Source organism: Neofelis nebulosa, chromosome 2 (assembly GCF_028018385.1).
Source record: "Neofelis nebulosa isolate mNeoNeb1 chromosome 2, mNeoNeb1.pri, whole genome shotgun sequence".
Taxonomy (NCBI): domain Eukaryota; kingdom Metazoa; phylum Chordata; class Mammalia; order Carnivora; family Felidae; genus Neofelis; species Neofelis nebulosa.
Genome location: NC_080783.1, coordinates 73,702,531 through 73,724,192, shown reverse-complemented (window position 1 = coordinate 73,724,192; position 21,662 = coordinate 73,702,531). Strand labels below are relative to the sequence as shown.

The 21,662-nt window shown below is 43.3% G+C and overlaps 1 protein-coding gene across 15 annotated transcripts in view; it reads left to right on the top strand.

Moving 5' to 3' along the window:
* The window catches only part of PKP4 (plakophilin 4), a 244,100-nt gene extending 228,725 nt beyond the window's left edge, over nt 1-15,375 (top strand). For 10 of the 15 annotated variants that reach the window (XM_058715192.1, XM_058715191.1, XM_058715190.1 and 7 more), the window contains 7 exons: nt 73-223; nt 3,588-3,783; nt 7,817-7,901; nt 8,026-8,143; nt 10,704-10,832; nt 12,545-12,618; nt 14,370-15,375. In XM_058715192.1, the coding sequence (XP_058571175.1) occupies nt 73-223; nt 3,588-3,783; nt 7,817-7,901; nt 8,026-8,143; nt 10,704-10,832; nt 12,545-12,618; nt 14,370-14,618 (1,002 nt within the window). In that variant the 3' untranslated portion in view covers nt 14,619-15,375. Of the gene's footprint in view, nt 1-72; nt 224-3,587; nt 3,784-7,816; nt 7,902-8,025; nt 8,144-10,703; nt 10,833-12,544; nt 12,619-13,823; nt 13,896-14,369 lie in introns of all 15 variants that reach the window. The other 5 variants (XM_058715194.1, XM_058715193.1, XM_058715195.1 and 2 more) reach the window with 4 other exon arrangements.
* The last annotated feature ends 6,287 nt before the right edge of the window (nt 15,376-21,662 follow it).

Genomic DNA, 21,662 nt, shown 5'->3' with positions numbered 1-21,662 from the left:
CTTTTTTAGGTGATAGTAACATCTGAGTTGAACTCTATTTTATATTACTTACTGGCCTATTTTACTCATTAGTTTGCAGCGTATATCCGGGCAGCCGTCCGCAAAGAAAAAGGGCTCCCCATCCTTGTAGAACTTCTGAGAATGGATAATGACAGAGTTGTTTCTTCTGTGGCAACTGCCTTGAGGAATATGGCACTAGATGTTCGCAACAAGGAGCTCATAGGTATGTTCTGGTGACAAGGTAAGCTACAAAAACAGAGTAACATTTATAAGACTCTTCTTTTGATTTATATAAAAGATGACATTTTATATCATCAGCAACTGAATTCTACTTTCTGGCTTCTTGGCATACTTGGGTACCCTTTGTGGTGTCTATCTTTTGTGACCATCCCTTTTCATCAAGAGCCAAGCTCATTAATTAAACATTGATCAGGGAAGGTACATTTTCAAGAAAGGTTCATTTCCTGAGCCACAAAATAAGTTAATTCTCCGTTTCTGATATTTGAGACTGGTATCTGCTAACCAACTACCATGTTCTAAGTAAAAAAAGAAATGACATAAATGGTTTATAGCTTCTCCCTCTCAGATCTGTGTTAAGTGCTCACCCTGAGGCAGAACCACTGTCCCACGGCCATTTACACCCAAGGGTGGCATCAGGACTAGGGTAAGGCAAGTCAGGCACACTGGGTACAAAATGCAGGAAGCATCCACCCTCAGGGCTGTAGGGTTGGCACTTGCATGAACCTGACACTGAGCCCCTCTTCAAGTTTGACACACTCACCAACTTAGCTTGCTTGTCTCCAAGGGCATTGCCACACTCAAGCCGACTGTGGGGTAAAGGAAAGATCAGAGACTCTCCAGTTGACCTCAGTTACCCCCTGGATCTGCTGCTCACTGGCTATGTAACCTGGGGTGTGGTGTGGTGAGCCCACCCTGCCTCAATTCTTTCATCTAAATTTGAAAACTTCCTTGACCCCATGTCTGAAAGGGAGCCGACCACCCTGCTGTCCTCGCTGCAGGTTTGCTGTGCAAATCAAATGAGAGAATGAAGCAGCCCTTTATAAACCAGCAAGCTCCACACCAGCCCCACAGCTGACGACAGGCCAGGAGAGAGGGAGGGGAGATTTGATAGGATTTCATGTGGATTAGTGAATAGGTACTGAACTCATTAAAATATGCCTGCCCTGAGATGGGGGGTGTGGGTGGGGGAACACAAAGATGGAGGGAGGGAGACAAAGAACAAGGGCAATAATATTTACCTTAAAGTGTTGCCTTGAGGATTCACTGTGGCAGCTTACAGGAAAGCCACTACACAGTGCCTGGCAATATTGCTATTTTAAATTACCACCCAGGTTAACCTGCTCTTAACACACCATTCCTTTGAGCCAAACTGTCCCCTGATGAGTGAAAAGGAGCTTCCTCCACACCCTGTTGATACAGTCCCGCTGGTGCCTGATGCCAGTGTGCATTATAACTCTTAGTTCCCATACTTCTTAAGAGAAATCCTTCAGGTCCCTAAAGAGATTTTTTTTTTTAAGTTATTTTTACATCCATACTGTTTGAATTTCTTAGAAGAAGCTCATACAGTTTGGGAGTTTCTAATGCTAAAAATTAAAGGCCTGACAACATAGGATTGTGGCCTGTCACTCTACAGCTGGGGAGGGGACACAGGAGTGCAGAGGTGCAGGGCCACTGAGGGCCAAGACCTCTGGGAAGGGGGACCGTGTTTGCCAAGCCCTGCCCTTCTTTCAGAGCATCTCTGTGTTTTCTGTGAATGTCTTGACTCCCTTTTAAACTTTCAAGAGCATTTTCTCTCTCTACCTGTGAGCCTTTTTTTTACCTAACTGGAGCACTCTTGAATGGTTTCATAAATCACTTTCTTATTTCTTTCTCTATAAAGATCCCTCCTTTCCTGAGGTCTGAGCCCCTCCCAGATTCAATATTCAACTCTAATTTATTCAGTACTTCTGTTTCTGAGAACCATCCCCTTCTTCCTTCACTCTGTGCTCGCGTCCATCACCAGCACTAGCAATGGACTTTCTCTGTAGAGCCATTTTTCACAAGGAAACCAAGTTTTGTCACTCTATGAAAGTTACTGCATACTCCACTGAATCGAACCAGCCCAGCTGTCTAGAGCTGCAGGCTCCAAGGGGACCACCAGGCTCACTCACAGGCGGAGTGAGCTGCCTTATCCCAGTCTCCGGGGGCAATTTAAAGTTGTGCCTTAGCAAAATGACGAATTACATGTCATGGACGTTTTGGTTTTTCGTGAATATTCAAAATCACCAGCGCTAACTTCCATCTGTTCTAAAAACCACATTTATCTTCTGGCTTACAATGTCAATACTGTTTTCCCCCTATTCACAACAATGTTCACCGTGAGTAAGCCAGAGCCTTCCCTTTGAAATACAGTAAATTATGCAGCGTGTAGTCAGGGCCTAACTTCCACTGCTTACCATTGTATATAAATAGGTCTTTAATAAAAAACCCATTTTGTATCCACTCAATTATTAGCATAGAAAAAAAAAAAAACTAAGAAAATATTTACTTGAGCTTTAGTTCATTTCTTTTGTTTGTCATGCAGTTATTCTAGTTTGTCAGTTGGTAATTGAAATTGAAAAAGCTAGAGATAATCTCTTTTGAGAGAGAAGTAAGGGAAACAGAGTATCCGTAAAGAAATGCTTCAATAGCTGGGGACTTCCCCAGCATTGTCCCATCAAGAACTCTGTTCTATTGGGGCACCTAGGTGGCTCAGTCAATTAAGTATCTGACTCTCAATTTCGGCTCAGGTCATTATCTCATAGAATTTGAAATCAAACCTCGAATTGGGCTCCACCCTAACAGCTCAGAGCCTACTTGGGATTGTCTCTCCTCTCTCTCTGTCCCTTCCCGTGCTCTCACATGCGTGCTCGTGCTCTCTCTCAAAATAAACAAATCTCTGTTATGTTGCATCACTCCTATGAAATAATCAGCCATCATTTTAACGCCAAAGGTTACTTGTGTCCTTTAAAAGAAACTAACCTGTTATCACCGTTGAAGTCAGACCAACTGATATTTACCTTTCACTTGATAAAAATGTATAATTGTACCCAGCTCACATGTTAAGACCCTAAAAGATTTAATGAAAAGTATTGTTTGGCAGCCTTACTTAGTCCAATTTTAAAACTTATTCAAAGATCAGTTTTTAAAAGCATTAAGAGGAATTTAAGGTATTTTTGATGAATAGGAATTCAATTGAAAGTAAAATTTATTTTTATAATTTATTTTTCACTGTTAATGAAGATAGTTGAACTAAAGCAACTTGATTGGCATACCAAACTATATGCTGATTTACATTTTCTTCTAGTGGCTCACTGTAATGTTTTATAAACCAATTATTTCTCCAAGTGGTTTTGCCATAAAGATTAACTTCCCCCCTACGTTTGTAATATTTGTCACTTCCTATTTTGCCATGGTTTTTTTTTTCCTGTTATTGTCTTTTGAGGTTCTATTTTCAAGAGACAACACACTGTCAGGATCTTTCAACAGCAACAATAACAAAAACCTGTACCTTCTGAAAGCAGAATGAACTCCTTTGCATTTGGCAGGTAAATATGCCATGCGAGACCTGGTCAACCGGCTTCCCGGCGGCACCGGCCCCAGTGTGCTGTCTGATGAGACCATGGCGGCCATCTGCTGTGCTCTGCACGAGGTCACAAGCAAAAACATGGAGAATGCCAAAGCCCTGGCCGACTCAGGAGGGATAGAGAAGCTGGTGAACATAACCAAGGGCAGAGGAGACAGGCAAGTCTGGCGCAGGGAGGAGATGGGATTGTCCTATGATAAGGGCTTTTGTGGAGGATATTTCCTATTGGAAACAATTTATTTCTGCATATCATACACACTATTAATAAGCTAAACAGTCTCCACCAATTAAAACCTATTTTGTTGGGAGAGGCATTTGCAGTCCTGTGGCCCCTTTTTTTCTGGTTTTTACTTTGTTGTAACACCCCTACATCCATTTTTGTCTCTAAAGCCATGTTTGGTTGTGCTGACCCCAGGAAGAATCAGAAATGCTATGATGACGAAAATCTGGGGGCACCGTTTCCCTTTCACCTTTGACTCTGCTCCAGCCTCTGGGGCCTATTCTGCAAAAACATCTTATTGAATCCTCAGTTCTGGGACTGATGCCTCTGCCAGGTGCCTAAAAAGTATTAAAACCATTGCTCTGCGGCAGGGCCTGTTGTGTGGCCTCAGGATGTGCCCTGGGCTTGGATCATACATTCCCCTTTACTTCTGGGTGACACCTAATTGATGAAGCAGCAGAAGTAGGAATTAGAGAATTGGTGGCAAAAATAGAAGATTTTTTTTGTCACAGAGTTATAGCAGTGGACTATCAGTTTGCCTTAGTATCAGATCAAAGAATCCTTCAAGGAAGTGGGAAGTAGGACTGCTTGGAGCCTTTGCAACACACAGGACAGCAGCCACCTGATCCGTAAAATGGCACCTCTCTCCCCACTTGCCACCCTGTCCCCTGCTCTGTTCTCCTTCACAGCACTGATTAACCCCTGATATGTTAACGTAGGGCCTTCTCTGCCATCCGACACCCCCAGTAGCAGGAACTTTGTCTTTCCTTCTACCCTGTACGTGGAGAACTTGACCCAGTTGTTGCTCAGTAAATATTTATTACTTGACTGAGTGACAGTGCTACAACTCACCTTATTTCTTGTCTAATCTTTTAGTTTATACTTTTGAAGGAATTTCTAAAATATGAGTAATGTCGCAAAGCATATTCTCATCCCCTAGAAGTCACACCTGTCAACATTAACCACATTAACCAATTTCCTTTCAGTCCTTTTTTCTTACATATCTTTTTTATCTCGTTAGTAATAAATGCACACACACCTTTTTATTTCAAAAGAAATGAAATGTTACAGATAAAGCTAAGGGAACCAATAATCACTTTTTGTGCTCTTAAAATTTCATTAAAGGGCCTTCATTTGTGAAAGGCATAAGAAGCTGGAGAAATGCTGAACCAGTGCCAAAACCTTTGTGTATTAAAAAAGAAAAATTCTCATCCAGTGTAATCTTTTTTTTCAAAACAAGAGACTCAAAGTTCTCGATCAACTCAAGTTGTCCTCTAAACACACATTTATTTTCCCTTAGGAGTCATTCACCAAGTTTACCGTTCACCTGCTATGTGCTGCAGCAGTGAGCACATCTCCCAACAACCCCTACCCCTGGGTACCTTACATGCAAGGGCAAGGTAGATGAGGTACCCGTGAGTAGGAAACACAGCCTGTCAGATGCAGATGGGGCAAACAATAAAAACAGGAAAGGTGATAAGGAGGAAGTGGAAGGGCTCTGAGACAGAAGAGTGCCTCACGTATGTGATGGGCAGCAGGAAGCCAATGGGAACAGAGCAAGTCAGGAGTGGTGGGGGAAGAAGGTGTGGCGAACCAGTGCCAAAACCTTTGTATATTAAAAAAAAAGAAAATTCTGTAACCAGAAATACAGGACACTGTGGGTCAGTGTAAGGACTTTGATTTACTCTGAGGAAAACCAAAAGCCACTGGAGATCATTCAGCAGAGGAGGAACACAATCTGGCTTCCCTTAAAGGGGTCATCATGGCTCAATGAACCTTCCCCTCTACCAAGTACAGATTAATGGTGGCAGCAGTTGTGGGGAAGTGGTTGATGCTGACATGGTTGAAAGAGTCAACAAAATTTGCTGAGGGATTAGATGAGCAGCAGGAGAGGAGGAAAATGTCAAGGATGACCCCAAGGTCTTTGGCAAAAAAGACCACAGGATGAAATTGCACTTACTAACATGGCGAAGCCTACGGGAACAGGGTTTTTAGGGAAGACCAGGTGTTTGTTCTGGACATGTTACATTTAAGACCTTTATTAGACATCCATGTGAAATGTCTGGTCAACTGTAGAATATACCTGAGTTGAGTTCAGGATAGAGGTCCAAACTAGAAATAAAATTTGGAAGTCATTTGTGTATAAATGGGGTATTTAGAGAAGTGAAATGGGCTGAGATGAATAAAGAAAGAACTGTAAATGGAAAGAAAAGAGGCTTAAGGGCTGATATAATTTTCCCCAAGGAAATGGGGAGCCAGCAAAAGAGCTGAAGAGTAGCCAGAGCATTCAGAAGAAAATCAGGAACGTGTGGTATCTTGGAAGCCAAGGAAGTGCTTCAAAGGTGAGCACGTGTCAAATGCTCTGCTTAACCAGATAGGACGACGACAGTTGAGACTTGTCCAGTTGAACGCTACTGATGTCACACGTTTAAGAGAAGATGAGAAATTAGAGGATAAGAATTAGAATTTTGAGGATGCATCACTCTTCCAAGGAGGTGTGCTGCAAAGGTGAGCACAGAAGCTTCCTTGATTTTCTCAAGAGTTAGGTTTCTGCTGATAGAATTCATCTGCAGATATCTAGCCTAGCAGTTTGTATCAAGGTATATAGCCGGCACACTCCTGCTTGCTCGAGTGTTGCAGAGCAGTCCTTGGAGCCGGCGTGGGGTCTGTCTTTCCTGCCCCTCCCGGCTGCCTAGCACCTACAGGCGGGGAGATAAACACCAGCAGCAGTGTCAGGACCTGGCTGAGAATGGCATGGCTGTGAGGTGCGAAGGCCCTGTGAGGCCATCCCAGGTATCAGAAATTTCATCTCTGTTCATTTTTTGTTTTGAGATATCTCCTGCTCTGTGGTCCATTTTGAAAATGTACAATTTAGAACAGCTTTGAGTGGGTTTGTTTGACCTGGTTCTGCCCTTGACTCAAGAGGAACACTGAGGAGAGGTAGTCTTGAGTGGGAGGTGGGGGCGGAGTTAGATGCAGAAATGCCCCACCTCCAAGAACAGGGACAGCGCTATCCCTGAACATGACTATACTCCCTCCTCCCTGAAGCCCTCAGAATCATTACAACCCATATCCTGTTGTTTGGGGCAGAGAAAGTGCTTCCAGCCTGCCCACCTCACTACTTCTCCCCTTCCTAAGGGTTTCATTAGGAAGATAAGAGGAAATCAGATTTTAGATACTGTGGTACACATCTGAAGTCGAATTTTCGATGTTGAGATGAACTGTGAAGAGGTATCCCATTATCCTTACTGCTGACTCCCCAAGCGCTGATCCGCCCCTGACGTGGTGATCTGCAGGCCTGTGCTCAGGAAGGAGGCTGCACTTCCCTCTTCACTTATCACCGAAGCCACTGATTTAGAGGAGCAGCCCTCGAGGTGAAAAGCAGTGACTCATGGTGAGCAGTGCTTGAACAGAGCGCCAACATTCAGCAAACGTCTTCAGAGAGAACTTACAACTGACCGTATTTTCCAAATTGAACATTACAGCACATATGTACGTTTACCCAGAGGCATAAATAAGAAGGCAATGCTGGTGTTTATAGGAAGTCCTAGTCATGGGGGAAACATTTAAAGTGGGAAGGTCCTCCAGTACTCAGGATGCTCGGTCATGGTCGAGTTAATCCCAAAGCCCCAGGGAAGTCAGCCCCATGGGAGATATGGGGGGAGCTAGGGGCTGACACCTGAAAGAGGCCTCCAGCTTAGAGGGTCATGGCTCATGCCAATCACAGCCTCTCACCACAGACTTGACTGGCTGAGAGTCTCACTTTGGTCCTAGCCACCTGGGCCCGCCCTGAACCTACCCAACTCCCAGGTACACCTGATTCCTCGGTCGTGTTTTCCAGCAGTGGCCCCTGTGCCCTCTGGTCCTTGGAGAGATGGCCTCTTGATCACTGGTTTGCAGCTTAAATCTCTGCAAATGGAGCCTGAGGATGTGCCTCCCACATTCATTAACATTACCTCGCTCTCTCCTAGATCATCTCTGAAGGTGGTGAAGGCAGCAGCCCAGGTCTTGAATACATTGTGGCAATATCGGGACCTCCGGAGCATTTATAAAAAGGTAACTTAACAAGAATAGCTTTGGCATAATTAGCATTCATCAGAGCACACATTCATAATCATTTATTGTAATGAAATGTCATTATTCATTTTGAGAGGTTTCTTTTTCTCTTTTAACTCCACAGGATGGGTGGAATCAGAACCATTTTATTACACCTGTGTCAACGTTAGAGCGAGACCGATTCAAATCACATCCTTCCTTGTCTACCACCAACCAACAGATGTCACCCATCATTCAGTCAGGTCAGTAGGCAAACTCCACTCCTTCGCGAGAACATTTGTGTGACAGACATTATTTTCCAGCCAGAGAAGATTGAACATAGACAATTAAGCCTGTCACCTCCAAACACTTAGGAGGTGGATTTGCTTTTCAAGCGAAGAGCCTTCTTTGGGAATTACATGCCATTGTAAACAACAGACCCATTTCCCTCCTTCCATTTTAAAAGTTTATGCAAGTTTACCCACAAAAGATGGGCCCTCCATCCCATCTACTCCCCCATGATTCTGCTTCACTAGGTTTGTGAAGGGGTCTGGGAATCTGTGTTTGATAGGCTGGCCAGGTGATGTGGCTGTAGGAGTAGAGGAGCACACTTTGAGAACCACTGGATTATGCCTGAAAACAGCTGCCCTGCCTGCCCACTAGCTTCAAGTTTGGAATCTCCTCCAAAGTGATTTTTTAGTTTTCTTGGTGAAAACTCTTAGAAACAAGGTCCTCTAGACATGATCTTTACATCTGCATTCTGGGGAAGCCACAATCTCCTGCACCTTCCTTCTTCCCAGTTAAACCTCCATCCCCTGGCTGTATTCCAGACCCTACCCCCACCTGCCACCTGCCCCCACCCCTTATCCATGACTGATGGGAACAGGCTCTACAGGTGGGTGCACAGGAATTCCCTTTGATTTGTAAGTTGGGAATCTTGGCAACCACACGACCTACTTATTAGTGCCTAATTTTGTAGAAAGAACGTTCTGAGACTCAGGCTGTTTTTTATATACAAGGACAGAATATTACTACCAAGCCCAGTTAGTCCTATAAATTTAATTCTTAGTTAAATGAAACAGGAAAAGTAGTATCTTTTTTTTATTTGGCTTTAAATCTCCCATTCTGACATATAAATATTATCTGTTGTATTCAACTGTGCTACTGCTGGCAGTCTTATTTGTCATGTGGACAAATGTGGCCAGAAAGACAAATATAGGACTGGTGGTTCTTACCACATAATTGGATAGCTCCACTTGTACTAAGAGTTTTTTTAAAGTGTCTGTGCCTACTGCGTCTGGTGTATATTTTTATCTTCGTTTTTAAATTATGAGTTGTTTTCTTCAAAGAGACTTAATGCTTGGTTCTTGACATCCTTGCTGAGCTTCCAGGTGTAGCCTGTGCCTGTCTTCTTGTATAAAAATGCTCCGAACTCTTTAGGGACTCTGGAATAGGGGTGTCAGGGGAAACAAGAGATTTGGCTGCTTAACCAAAGGCATATGTAGCACAGGCAAAAGGATAATTTCAGACAGATTAGGGCATAGTTACTAAACAATGAACTTATTTTGAGGGCTTCACATATATACACTGGACAGTGTTGATGAGCCCATCCACGTTCCTGAACGTAGCTTTTTGGATTCCGTTTGAGAGGAAGGATAGAATTCGCACTTGTTTCTCCAGTAATTCTAAGCACTAATCCTCCACCTGTCAGCACTGATGTGGTCTCGACTTACTGGCACTTCTGACGCCTTTGCGCTAATGTAATTATGGGAGGCGGGTGGGCATGATCTTTGTCCTGCTATCTTCTAGAAAGTAAGCAAGGTGAGTAGCACATAGACACAGCCCATGCATGCTCACCTCCCTTTAACACACAGCAGCCCTACGGCAGTGAAGTGATCTTTTAGGGAAAATATTTCAGTGTCCTGCCTCTGAAAGCATCAAGGTGTGCAAAAGCACTGGTGGCAAGGTTTGCAGGCTGCTGCTTGCAAGTGGATCAAGTGAATAAGTGACCACTTTTATTTATAATTAACTTTAGTGCAAGCAAGATGACTTTTTAATGAGGAAAAAAAAATGCGTGAAGCTTTCCTTCTGTGCAGAAATGCTCAAAAGGAGACCTGTGGATGTATGTTATTATTAAATATCTGGCTCAAGCTGGGATAAAAAATCGTCTGGGGTTTTGTGAGGCTGAACTTCTTAGCACCGTCAACTTCTTAAGGAGGCAGGCTTACTGAGTTTATAAAATTTCCCTGACAGCTGATCACCATAAAGAGACGTATAAATGTTATGGGCTGGGTACTCTTACTCAAACACATTCAGAGATGCAGATATTTTTGAAATAATTAAAAATCAAAATATGCCATAAAACATCGATTTACTAAAGAACTGCACATAAAGGATAATAGACGGCTGTTTTACAAGCAACTGAACCGAGATCATAAAATAGCAAATGTACCTCTCACATGGCTAAGAAGTTACTCTCGCTCCGTTGTAAAGGCACGTCGGAGTCCTTGAGGCCCATTACCGTGAAAGCTGCATGGTTTCTGAGCTGCGCCCCTAACTGGGCAGCCCGGGCTTCAGCTCTCCGGAAGCTCTGCTCTCGCCACGCCCACTGATCCTCGAAGCGGCGGGCTTGCAGGGCTTGCAGGTCGCACTGGCTGCTCTTCAACTCACAGTACCTCTGAAGGCTGATTTTTAGCATCAGCTGCGTGGCATTGCTAATTGCTGATTTGTATTTTTCCAGAGAGGATTTTGCAGAGACACTGACAGTCTGCTTTCTCTTTCTTCTCCTTTCTCTCTCCCTTCTCCTTCTGCCTCTCCCTTCAGTCGGCAGCACCTCCTCCTCACCAGCACTGTTAGGAATCAGAGACCCTCGCTCTGAATACGATAGGACCCAGCCACCTATGCAGTATTACAATAGCCAAGGGGATGCCACACATAAAGGCCTGTACCCTGGTAAGACGCCAGCCGGGTGTGTGATAGAGTATCTCGAAAAGCCACGTGTTTCCAGGCACCCTGCCAGCAGCCTGGGAAATAGCCCGTGCCTGTATTGAGACGGTCCCCCTAGCAGCAAACCATGTTCTAGCGTCAGCATTTCCTGCTTCGGGGGCTGTTGCCTGTTGCCTTTTCCGCTTCTTTTAAGGAAAACAAGCTAAGGTAGTGGCCTAGTGACCACAAATAAAAGAGCACTGTATCCAAATGGGAGATGGTTTCTGGCTCTCCCCCAGCGCATTCCCTTTGCTCTGCTCCCCCAACCCCCATCCATGCAGTGTGTCCCTGTGTGTCCCACGTATCAGAACTCTGAGTTCTGTGACTCTTTGCAAGGCCACACATCCTAGACTGGTTCTTCTTTTAAATTCAAACCTGAGAATGGTGATCAATTTCATTTACATTTTCATGGAAAAGAGTTTGAATGAATAACACAATGTATAATGTGATTCTTCCCAGGGTGATTATATTTTAAGATAACAAAAATAATGTTGCACAGTATTAATATTTTTATGTCATTCAGAAAGCTGGGCATAACATTTATTTAAAGGATGCCAGCCCTAAGAGTTCCCAGGATTTCATACTGTCCCCATTCTTGACTCTCTTGCAAATTATAACTACTCTAGAGGTTTCAAATAAGGCAGTGTGACTGAGCTACCACAAAAGAGTACTCTTTTCTCAAAAAACCTATTTATTAAAAAGAAATAAATAAAATCTGGTGGCAACTTAACTGCTGGGGGAGCCGTCTCAGTTGTGCTGTTGTCTTTGAAATTGTGATTTCACAGGACTGTTTACTAATCGACTGTTGTTACTATGGCAATTAATAGCTCAGAAAATTGCAGATGCTACATTTCAAACACCAAGCTCTTTGCAAAGGAAATGCACAAACTGAAGTGCGTTGTTCCTTCAGATTTGCAGCAGCCTGCTTTATTTTTAAGATCGCCTCCTTAGCATGCATGCCCCTCTGTATCTTCTTTGCTTGCTTCAATAAACTAATTTGCCTCAAGTATGTTTCATTTTCCTCATTAAAAAAAAAAAATCTTTGTGAGCCCTAACAATAATAGAAGGGTAGCCAGTGACGTCATTGGGAGTCTGCTGTGGACTCTTGAAGACCATCATCGGATTATCAGATCCTTTTTGTTTGAAAATGTACTTAAATATGGCAGACACAAGACTGTGCCTCCATGTGGCCACACTGCTTAGAACATGCCTGTGCCTGCTCTTTCCAGGACCTGGGACTTGGAATCAAAGTTGTTCTGAAGGCATGGAGCTTGTTCTAATATGTTTCCCTTCCCCCATCTGACCCAGGGCTGTAGCTCAAAGCCCTGGAAAAGTGATGTCCCTCGGCTCAGGGAGCAAGGCTGCTGTTCAGAGCCAGCCAGGGAACTCTTCACAGGTATGCATAGCTCCCCACAGTGACCAGAAGTTGAGAAGGAAACCTTCTGGTATTCTGGTATTGCTTTTTGGTGACACACACACACGACTTGTCTTTGTCGTATTCATTAGCCCCTAACAACCCTGGGGTGAGCAGCAGCCAGGCTAGATCCAGGGAACTCAGACTGCTGCTGTCCCGATCTACGCTGGCACTGGGAAAGGCAGGCCCTGTCAGGGAGCCCACACAGCCTAACGGACCACAGTAATGAGCACTAGTTTTAATTTCATAAAATATTTTCTTACAGGCTCCAGCAAACCTTCACCAATTTACATCAGTTCCTATTCCTCACCAGCAAGAGAACAAAATAGACGGCTACAGGTGAATTTGCAATGTCATTTTTACAGAAGGTCGATTAGCAGGGATCAACATAGGAAGGGGTCCGGGTCGGTTGACTTACCAGAGCTGGGCCAACACAGCACACAGCAGGGGCCAAGGAGCTTTCCCGGGGGATCTCTGATGCTCCTCAGAATCTCCTCTGTGGTTTAAGCAAATCACTTCCACAGTAGCCCCAGATGCTTGAATATCCAAATCGGTGCTGCCGAGACCACCATGCCACTGATGGGGACCAGCCGAGAAGTCTTTAACTCCTATTCTTTGCCCAGTAATTTCCTTTTCCCACTCCTTTTTTCTGTTAACCTGTAAAATCTCTTCCATCCTCTGTGGGGAAAGGTTGGTAAGCATACTTCATTCTCTCATCTCATTGTTCTCTTTTCTGTACACCTCATTCCTCATCTCCGTGACTCCCTCCATATCCAAGCCATGGTTTGAAAACGCTTGAGTCCATGGCCAGGTCTCCATTAGTCTCAGAAGTCAAAGTGGACTCGGCCCTACTGGGGTGGACCCCACTCTCCATCAGAGTGGGTACTAGTGATTATAACATCCAATCTCTGCTTTCATGGGGACCTAAAATTTATTTCAGTCCTTCCTGATGCCATGCCCACGTGGGTCATCTGATCTCTCCTCCTACCTTCCAAAAATACATGAACAACTGGGGTTTTCCAAACAAGCCTGTATCCTCAACTTCAGATAAGGATGCTCTAAAACCTCCCTCCATTTCATCTTTTCTCCAGATGGACAAAAAAAGAATTTCCCAAATTATTTATAATTTATGCCATAGTTTTTAAGTCAAGAGAGGGGAAAAAAAACTAAAAATCATAACTCTAACTTAAAAAGAGAATTTATAATGTTAGAATGAGTTTAGTTCCAGAACATGATGTTTTGATACCTACGTGGTAAATTTGTTACATCTTACTAAGTGAGGGGATTTGGACATGATCAAGAGGGAAATCAGACATAACAACCAGGACAGTTTTTCTCTAAACATATTTGAAGAAGTTAATGTGAGATCAGAGATGAGCTAAGACAACACAAAAGGACATGGGGGCAGGGTACCCTGATGTGGATGCCCACATGTGCCCACCTTGCTTCCTTACAAATCGACTAGTCCTGGCTTGGGGAAGTCTTTTCCTTTCGAACCATTTGCTCACATGTCTCTTCCAATTTTATTACTCTGCTGCCTGGAGATTGCTTACTCCTTTAATAGTACCTCACATTTGTCCCAAAACTGAGGGATGGACTCAATCTTCATCTCTGAGGTAAATGTTTTAAAAGATGGTTCTGCACATATACAACTATCTGAAGCATGAAAATCCAGCCTCCAACTAAATTCATGATGTACTAGTGGTTCCCATGTCAAAGCAAAAATCAAGGCCGTCCTTTCACTGAGCATGCCCAGGTAACAAGCCCCTCCACAGCAGAGCGCAGAGCTGGTCCTCTAGTGAGGAAGGAGGTAGCCAGAGGCCACCTCAGGCTCTCTGGAGACACCAACTTCTAGAGGCCTTAGAACAGGGCTTGAGCAAACTCTGCCAGCCTACTTATAAACATAGTTTAAAATCCTTACAATCTACTAGTAAACATAATAGCATGTACCAGAAACAACTCTGAACCATATGTTCACAAATATTGAATACTGCTTTAAAAATATGAAGCAGGAAACCCACATTAATTTCCCTTAAACATGTATTGCCAAAAATTGCTTTGATTTATTTGCTTTTTCATTTTGTCAACAGCATCAACAGCTGTATTATAGTCAAGATGACTCCAACAGAAAGAACTTTGACGCATACAGATTGTATTTGCAGTCTCCTCATAGCTATGAAGATCCTTATTTTGATGACCGAGTTCACTTTCCAGCTTCTACTGATTACTCAACACAGTATGGACTGAAATCAACTACAAATTATGTAGACTTTTATTCCACGAAACGACCTTCTTATAGAGCAGAACAGTACCCAGGGTCCCCGGACTCATGGGTGTAGCATCAAGATGCTCGGGAGAGGAACTCTTCTTTCTAACGTTGTTTGGATTGAGATGAAAAATCCGTCTTGCTGATTTGCTGATGAAATGTGAAAGTGAAATGGAAGGAATGAGTGAAGAGCATTTTTTTTTTCTTTTTTGAGGAATTATCAGGGAAGTGAGGAAACCTTTGGGAGAGAGGACTTTCTAAGCTCTATTTAGGTGTTAGATCTAATTACTTATAGATTCTGTAGTCTGGTGAAGGTGTGGGCGATGTGATGAGAGGTTTGAGAAATGGGTGCAAGGAGATGGGGGATGTGTAGGTCAAATCAAATTAAAGATGATTTTTTTAATGTGAATAAAGTTATGTTCTGATAGTTTGTACAGAAAAAAAATAAAATGGATGCCCTTCATGTTTTATTGCTATTACTAAATGTCAAGATTGTATGCTATTATGTCTTGTAAATTTCTTTTGTTGGTGTAAATATGGAAATGCCACATTGGTTAAGTGCCATCATTTGTAATGCAGTGTGTCATTTGAAAAGAGATTTGAAGAAACTGACAGCTTAAAAGACAAATGGGAAACCCGAGGAATTGTTAGCAATTAAAAACAAACTATAACATCCTTTGTTTTCAAAATGAATAGTGTACCTTTGAAGCACAAAGTCCAGTCTGGTATAGAAGCGCCATGCCCATTCCCTGCCTCTTTCATAGGACACTTCACTGCCATTTTCTATGCACATGAAAGAAAAATAAATGTGGAAATTTCATCCTTGGAAATTTGTTCCCCGTTCTTTTTTTATTTTGTGTGTAATATGGAAAAGCACATGCTATAAATGTGAATCTAAATGTATGTTGGAAACAGCTTAAATATATCCAAGTATTATGGACTTTTCCTAGTTTTATACACTTTTTAAGATGGACAATACCAAAGAATGAAGCTGTAAAATTTCCTCCTCCTTAACCACCTTAGTATTTTTATTTGGGGGGATCTATTTTGAATCTATTGTACATTGCCATTTTATCTTTTTTTTTTTTTTCTTTCCTTCGGACTGCTGTATGTATTTAACACCACTTTTCACCTGAGTGAAAGTCCCTCTGGCAAGACCGGCCCTAACTAAAATTGACAAAGACTCCTCTTGGCAATTTTTTAAAGAACTCAATAACTACGTAAGAACAGTGGTTGGGCACTTACTGGTTGGCACCAGTGTAGGAAACCAAAAGAAATTCGAAATAATTCTTTTGCTGCATGATCCCATGAGACAATAATCCCTGGATTAGAGACAGAGTGGAAGAAGGCCTGCATACGTGACAGGGGTTCCAATAATACCAAGCAGCATTACTTCTAAGCTTTTCTCCCTTTATCAAGACGAGGGGTACCAACACCACGAGGGCCAAAGACAGGCCTTCCCAAGTTTTGCAGTTTCCGCCCTGGATCTGACATGGGGAACAACACATACGGCAAGTCAAACCCAGAGCTGTTGACTCAGCTCAGTATATGCTGCGAATGAGGTACAAATCCTAGATTAAAACATGCGTGCTTATGTTTGTGAGTATATGGAAGGAGATGTAGGAGAATAGTGCTTCCCTTTGTTGAACAGACTGTAGCCCAAGATTCGAGTACAAAGTGAAATGGAAATCCAAGTACAAACAGGAATATTCCTAAAGTCTGCCGGTGAGGGGACTTAATGATGTGTAGGCTATCTGAAATGACAACACAATAAGACTGCCAGGATGTCCCCGGCCTCTGCCCCGGCAGAGCTCAAGAAACAGCCCTCTAGGTGGCAGACACTGCCAGATTTCCCTGAGGAACTGGCATCAGGATTTTTGAGATGTCCAGTATCCATCTGAGCTTTCAATCACTGACTTCCTTGGACCTGACATTTTCATGTCTGGGTTGAAGACCCTTACTCGAGTCAGGAATAGAAGAGGATCAACAGCGGGCCTAAGCTGAATCACAGTTAACTGTTGCTTTTAGTGACCTCATCTGTCTTTGAGATAACTTAGTGGTCACAGGTGCCCGACTCTGACAGGCAAGGTTTCAAAAACTGATCCAAATTTGGGTTACAACCCACGTGGGCGTCCACCCAGACCTCCTACTGGGGCCAGAAAGAGACCTTTGGGTGAGGATTGGACAGAGAAGATCTGATGCCCTATAAGGCTCCTTCCTTGTAACTAGAGAAAAGAAACTATAGATAGAGCCTGAAAAATACAAAACTGTATCCCTGCTCAAAAAGCCATCCTACTCTTCCTTCCAAGGTATAAGAATAAGCAAGCCCTGCTGGAACAAAGCTGACTTTTGCTACCCTAATGTCACAAGGTAGCATGTGGAATTCATTCCCCCCAAAAGAGTTCTGTGGTTTCTGCCCAGTGCACTTCAACCTCATCCTGCAGGGTCAAGGCTGAACTGAGCCAGTGTTGGAGAGCTAAACCAGTGTGTCTTTATCCTGACCGTACATTAGAATCACCCGGGGAACTTTCACAACTAAGAGGGCCCTATCCTGACCAATCAAAAGCACAAGAGGGGTGGGTCCTAGCACCAGTATTCTTGAAAAGCTCCCTGGATGACTGTGATGGGCAGTCAAGGTGAGAGCCACTTGGCCCACACACTATTTACCCTCTACCTTCCTGCCCTGTGACCCGAAATTTTGGTGGTTGGAGTTTGGTGTGTGGAGTTTGCCTGGGAGAGTGGTAAGAGATCTGGAGTATTATCATTGAAATTTTAAACTTGGAACGTGAAAGATGAGGTTTTCCTTCTTGCCAGTTTAAAATTTAAAATGTGTGTCCTTTGAAGCCCAAGGATGTCTCATGAGTGTCAGAAATGACCTCACAGAGCCATCAGTTAATCCAATCATTGGGGCGCCTGGGTGGCTCAGTCAGTTAAGCGTCCGACTTCGGCTCAGGTCGTGATCTCGCGGTCCGTGAGTTCGAGCCCCCGCGTCGGGCTCTGCTGACAGCTCAGAGCCTAAACCCTGTTTCAGATTCTGTGTCTCCCTCTCTCTCTGACCCTCCCCCCATTCATGCTCTGTCTCTGTCTCAAAAATAAATAAACGTTAAAAAAAAAAAAACAGGTAAAACCTGTCTATGGTGATAGACATCAGAACAATGTTGCCTAAAGGGGTGGGTATTGACCAGAGAAATTTGGAGATGATGGAATGTCCTAGATCTTGACTGGGGTGGCTTTTACATAGGTGTATACATTTATCAAAACTCATCAAAATGTTCACACAAGACATTTCATCACAGGTAAGGTTTATTCCAATCTAAAAAATTACTAACATTTGTTTTAAAAGGCACTAAAGAAATACATGATGACATCATCTGAGACGTAGTTTTCTATCTTAGAATCACAGTGATTTTACTGAGTGGAGAAAAATCCAATTTATATATTTTAAACCTTCCAAAATAGCTACTTAAGAGTGGTGTTAGAGGTGGTTCTTGAGAGGATGTGACCACCAGTTGACCTGAGAGCTGGACCCAGGCAGTCAGAGGTTCCCCATCCCCCTCCCCGTCCTTAGAATGTGCACTCTGCTTGCCTTCACTACCCTGGAAGCTGCCCCACAGAGCCTTGAGATAGTAATGTGGTGGTGAGGCCTTCTGTTACTGAACCCATTAAGGCTTCTATATAAACTTCTAAGATCCTGGTGGGCAGGTGCAGAGAGCTGCTCGTCCTGTCACCCCCCCAAGACAAGCTTCATAAACTCTCTTGCTTATTAAATCTGACACCTACGAATCTGGATGGTCTGCCTCCTCTGGTCTCCCCTGGCCCTCCATCCACTGGGGCCAGTTTGCAGACCAACAAGTGGTTTCTCAAACAAAAGATTTTAGCACAAAATTCTTTGTAGTTATATACACAAAGTCTGTTTAAAAGCTGACAGCTTACCAAAGTTAAATTTAAACAGAATTCTAGAAAATACATATTTGAAAAGCACTATATGGGAGTGTCTTTTGAATGAGCTATGATTGTACAGATTTACGTGTGTGTTGACCAGAAAGTAAGTTCAGAAGTAAAACAGGCTTATGTTTAAACATGTTGCCAAGAGAGAAGTGTGCCACCCCTTTTACCTAATGATCCAGAGAGATGTGTAAATAAACACCTCACCCGCCTCAGTGCTACCCAAACCACAGGGAAGAAGGGGAGGGAAGTCCTTTCAGCAAGGTACCAGAGAGGTGTTAGCAGCAAAACAAACAGATCAGTGAAATCAGAGGCAGAACAGCTAATGGGATTTTAAACTCTACAAATGCAGAGCAGACTTTGAATTCAGAGAGGATCTTTGCTGTAAGTCAAGGAAATCCTTGCTAGAGAAGGAATGAATAGTCTTACTCTTAATTAGAGTGCATCTGCAGAGGGAGCTGGAAGAGAGCAAAGGATGCAACCATGTCTGGAATTCCCTAGGTAGTTTCCACCCTGATGGACAGCTGCCCTTTGCTGGCCTGTGCCAAGGGCTGGACTCATCCTCAGAGAACTATATGCAGCCATGAGCTGCCATCATACAGAATAACACTCCTCAGCTGGTACTTGTCAGTTCTGCCTCACTTTAGGAAATCTTGACTTTTGTCCCCCACCTCACTCACCCTTGTGATAGCAGTTTGCTGTTAATTCATCCGCCGGATGGCTTGACTTGACTTGCTATCTTTATGAATGCACTTATTCAGGACAATCCTTCAAGGCTGCAGACACAAAAAGGAAATTATTAGCAAGCAAATTATGACTTGAATTGTATCTGTTTTAGTGCCATTCCCTGTTTTTATGTCAGCAGCTTCTCTGGAAGCAGCTGGCATGTCCCCTAAGTGGCTGTTTGTGCCTATTGCTGTTGCCTAATTCTAACTCGAAATCACTAAAAACCATTTTGTGCTGTCATAATCACTTGCATGAGCCATAACTAGCTCTTTCATTATTAAAGCCCATCCAACGGTTGGGGGAATTTTGATAAAGACTTCGTGACACAATGGACTATTTCACCCTCCATTCACATCCCATTGATTCCAGAGCTGACCAACGCATTGTCTTGTAAAATACAATTAAACACAACTTGCACTGGGTCAAAGGTGTAATTCTGAGATCAATGGGAAAATATCCAATTCTTCCTTCAGAAATCCCCTTTAGCTGATTATTTACTCCCCCCACAGGCATACACCCCTAAAATTTGCCTTCATTTGCTGGCAATAAAATGTAACATGTTGAGCTTTGGCCTTGATGAGCTGCCATCCACTGAGTACTAATCTAATAAAATGACTTCAGGGAGGAAGACATCCCTCTAGCATCTCTCTTCAGGGCTCTTCAGAGTCAGTGGCTGTCCCAGCCCAATCCCAGGGAGCTCTCTCTCCTTTCTACAAATGAGAATGAGTAGTGAGACACGCCCAGCTTCCTGAAGACTAGAGGAAAGAATTCAACCCAGATGGGCTCCAGGATGGAAATAACCATCATAGGAGGGGATCTGGCCATTATAGAGATGGTTGTGCTGTAAGGAATGTATTTCAAGCCTTTAAAAAAATATTTTGTGAAAACAAACCAGGAAGTGTATTGTATAGCTAAGTGATTAAAATATTTACATGTCCACCAACATTACTGCAGTCATGGCCAGAAGGCTCATTCTTGTCTGTAAACTATGGTCAAAAGATAATGGTGTGTTTATTCAGTTTACAAATAATTAGCTGACTCCTTTTTCATTTTTCTCTCATGTGCCCTACTTTTTTTATTGTTACTTTGATAATTAACTCTTCTATGGAGAAAAGCTATCAAAGGAAATGTAAGGTGGTACTGAAACCCTTCAAGCCTGTCACTATGTAACATCTTAATTGGAGAAAAGCTGGTCCAACACCACTCGAAACTACTAATATTGTCCTCCAAGTCCACATCACTGGGTTGTGGTAGTGATGTATCATCACTAAGGAATTATATTTAATTGATAACAACAAAGTTCCCTAAAGTTGAGCCTTCAACAAGATAAGTTATAGAAGGTTTTGGGGTTTTTCTCCTCCACATTTTGAAATGAACAGAGAAAGACAGACCAATGCAAGTATGGTAGTTCTGTAATGTTCTCATGGACCCAGGCTCCCTAATTATCTCTGGGCATGGGCCTCACCCTCATGGCTTCCCAGCTGGCTGTTGAAGCTCCAGTCATCACATCCTCATTCTTCAACAAGGAGTTGCAAAAGTGGAACCTGCCAACTGAGTCATTCTCTTAAAAGACCTTTATAATCCTCACCCATCTTATTTTACCTGTGCCAATTGCTGTCTCTACTCATGCAGGGGTTCTGTTGATAAAGAAAATGAGATGGATAAGGGGAAGTCACCATCAGTCTCTGCCTAGGATACAGATGATTCTATGAGGGGATCCCCTACACTTCCATTACTTTGGTCCCTATGAATGTGGGCTCCACGCCAGAGACCTGTGTTGTATTAATTCCATGCTTGGGGAGAAGCCATAGTACCCATCCCTCCCTAGACATGAAATATAACCAAAATTGGATGAAATTTCTCAAATTCAGCTTGTTCCCAGCAGGTCAGGTTCAATTTACTGTTCCATCTCAGTTCAGTTGTTAACCTTCAAAAGCCAGTTACCATCAGCAACCTGTGGTCAGAAACCCTGCCTTCATTATGGCTTCCAGTCTCCAAGGAGCAACGCCACGGGAGTCCACAAAAGCACCTCAGGAGTCAAGGGGAGGAACTGTGGCCCCCTCTCTCCACTGTACCAATAGCAGCCCACCACGAGCAGCTTCCTATATCATATGTCCATGTAAGATTATTTTAGCAAAGTTTCTACGGCTTAAAAACCAAGCAAAGTAGTGATAACCACTGTACAGTCCATGACTGACCTTACGAGCAGCTCCCTGGAGACCTATAGCTCTGTGTGCTCCTGACTGGCAAGGCTAGTGGAGTCACAGCAGCAGCCTTCTTCAGTGAGTCACTTTAACTCACCATGAGTCTAGGGAGCATCCCCATACAATGTCCTAGGCAACTTGGAGAAACCTAGAGACCAATGAGGCTGCCATCACCTCAAGAATTTGAGCCCCACTGAACCCATCAGAACAGAGAGCAACCATCAAGTCTGAGTTGAGTTGTC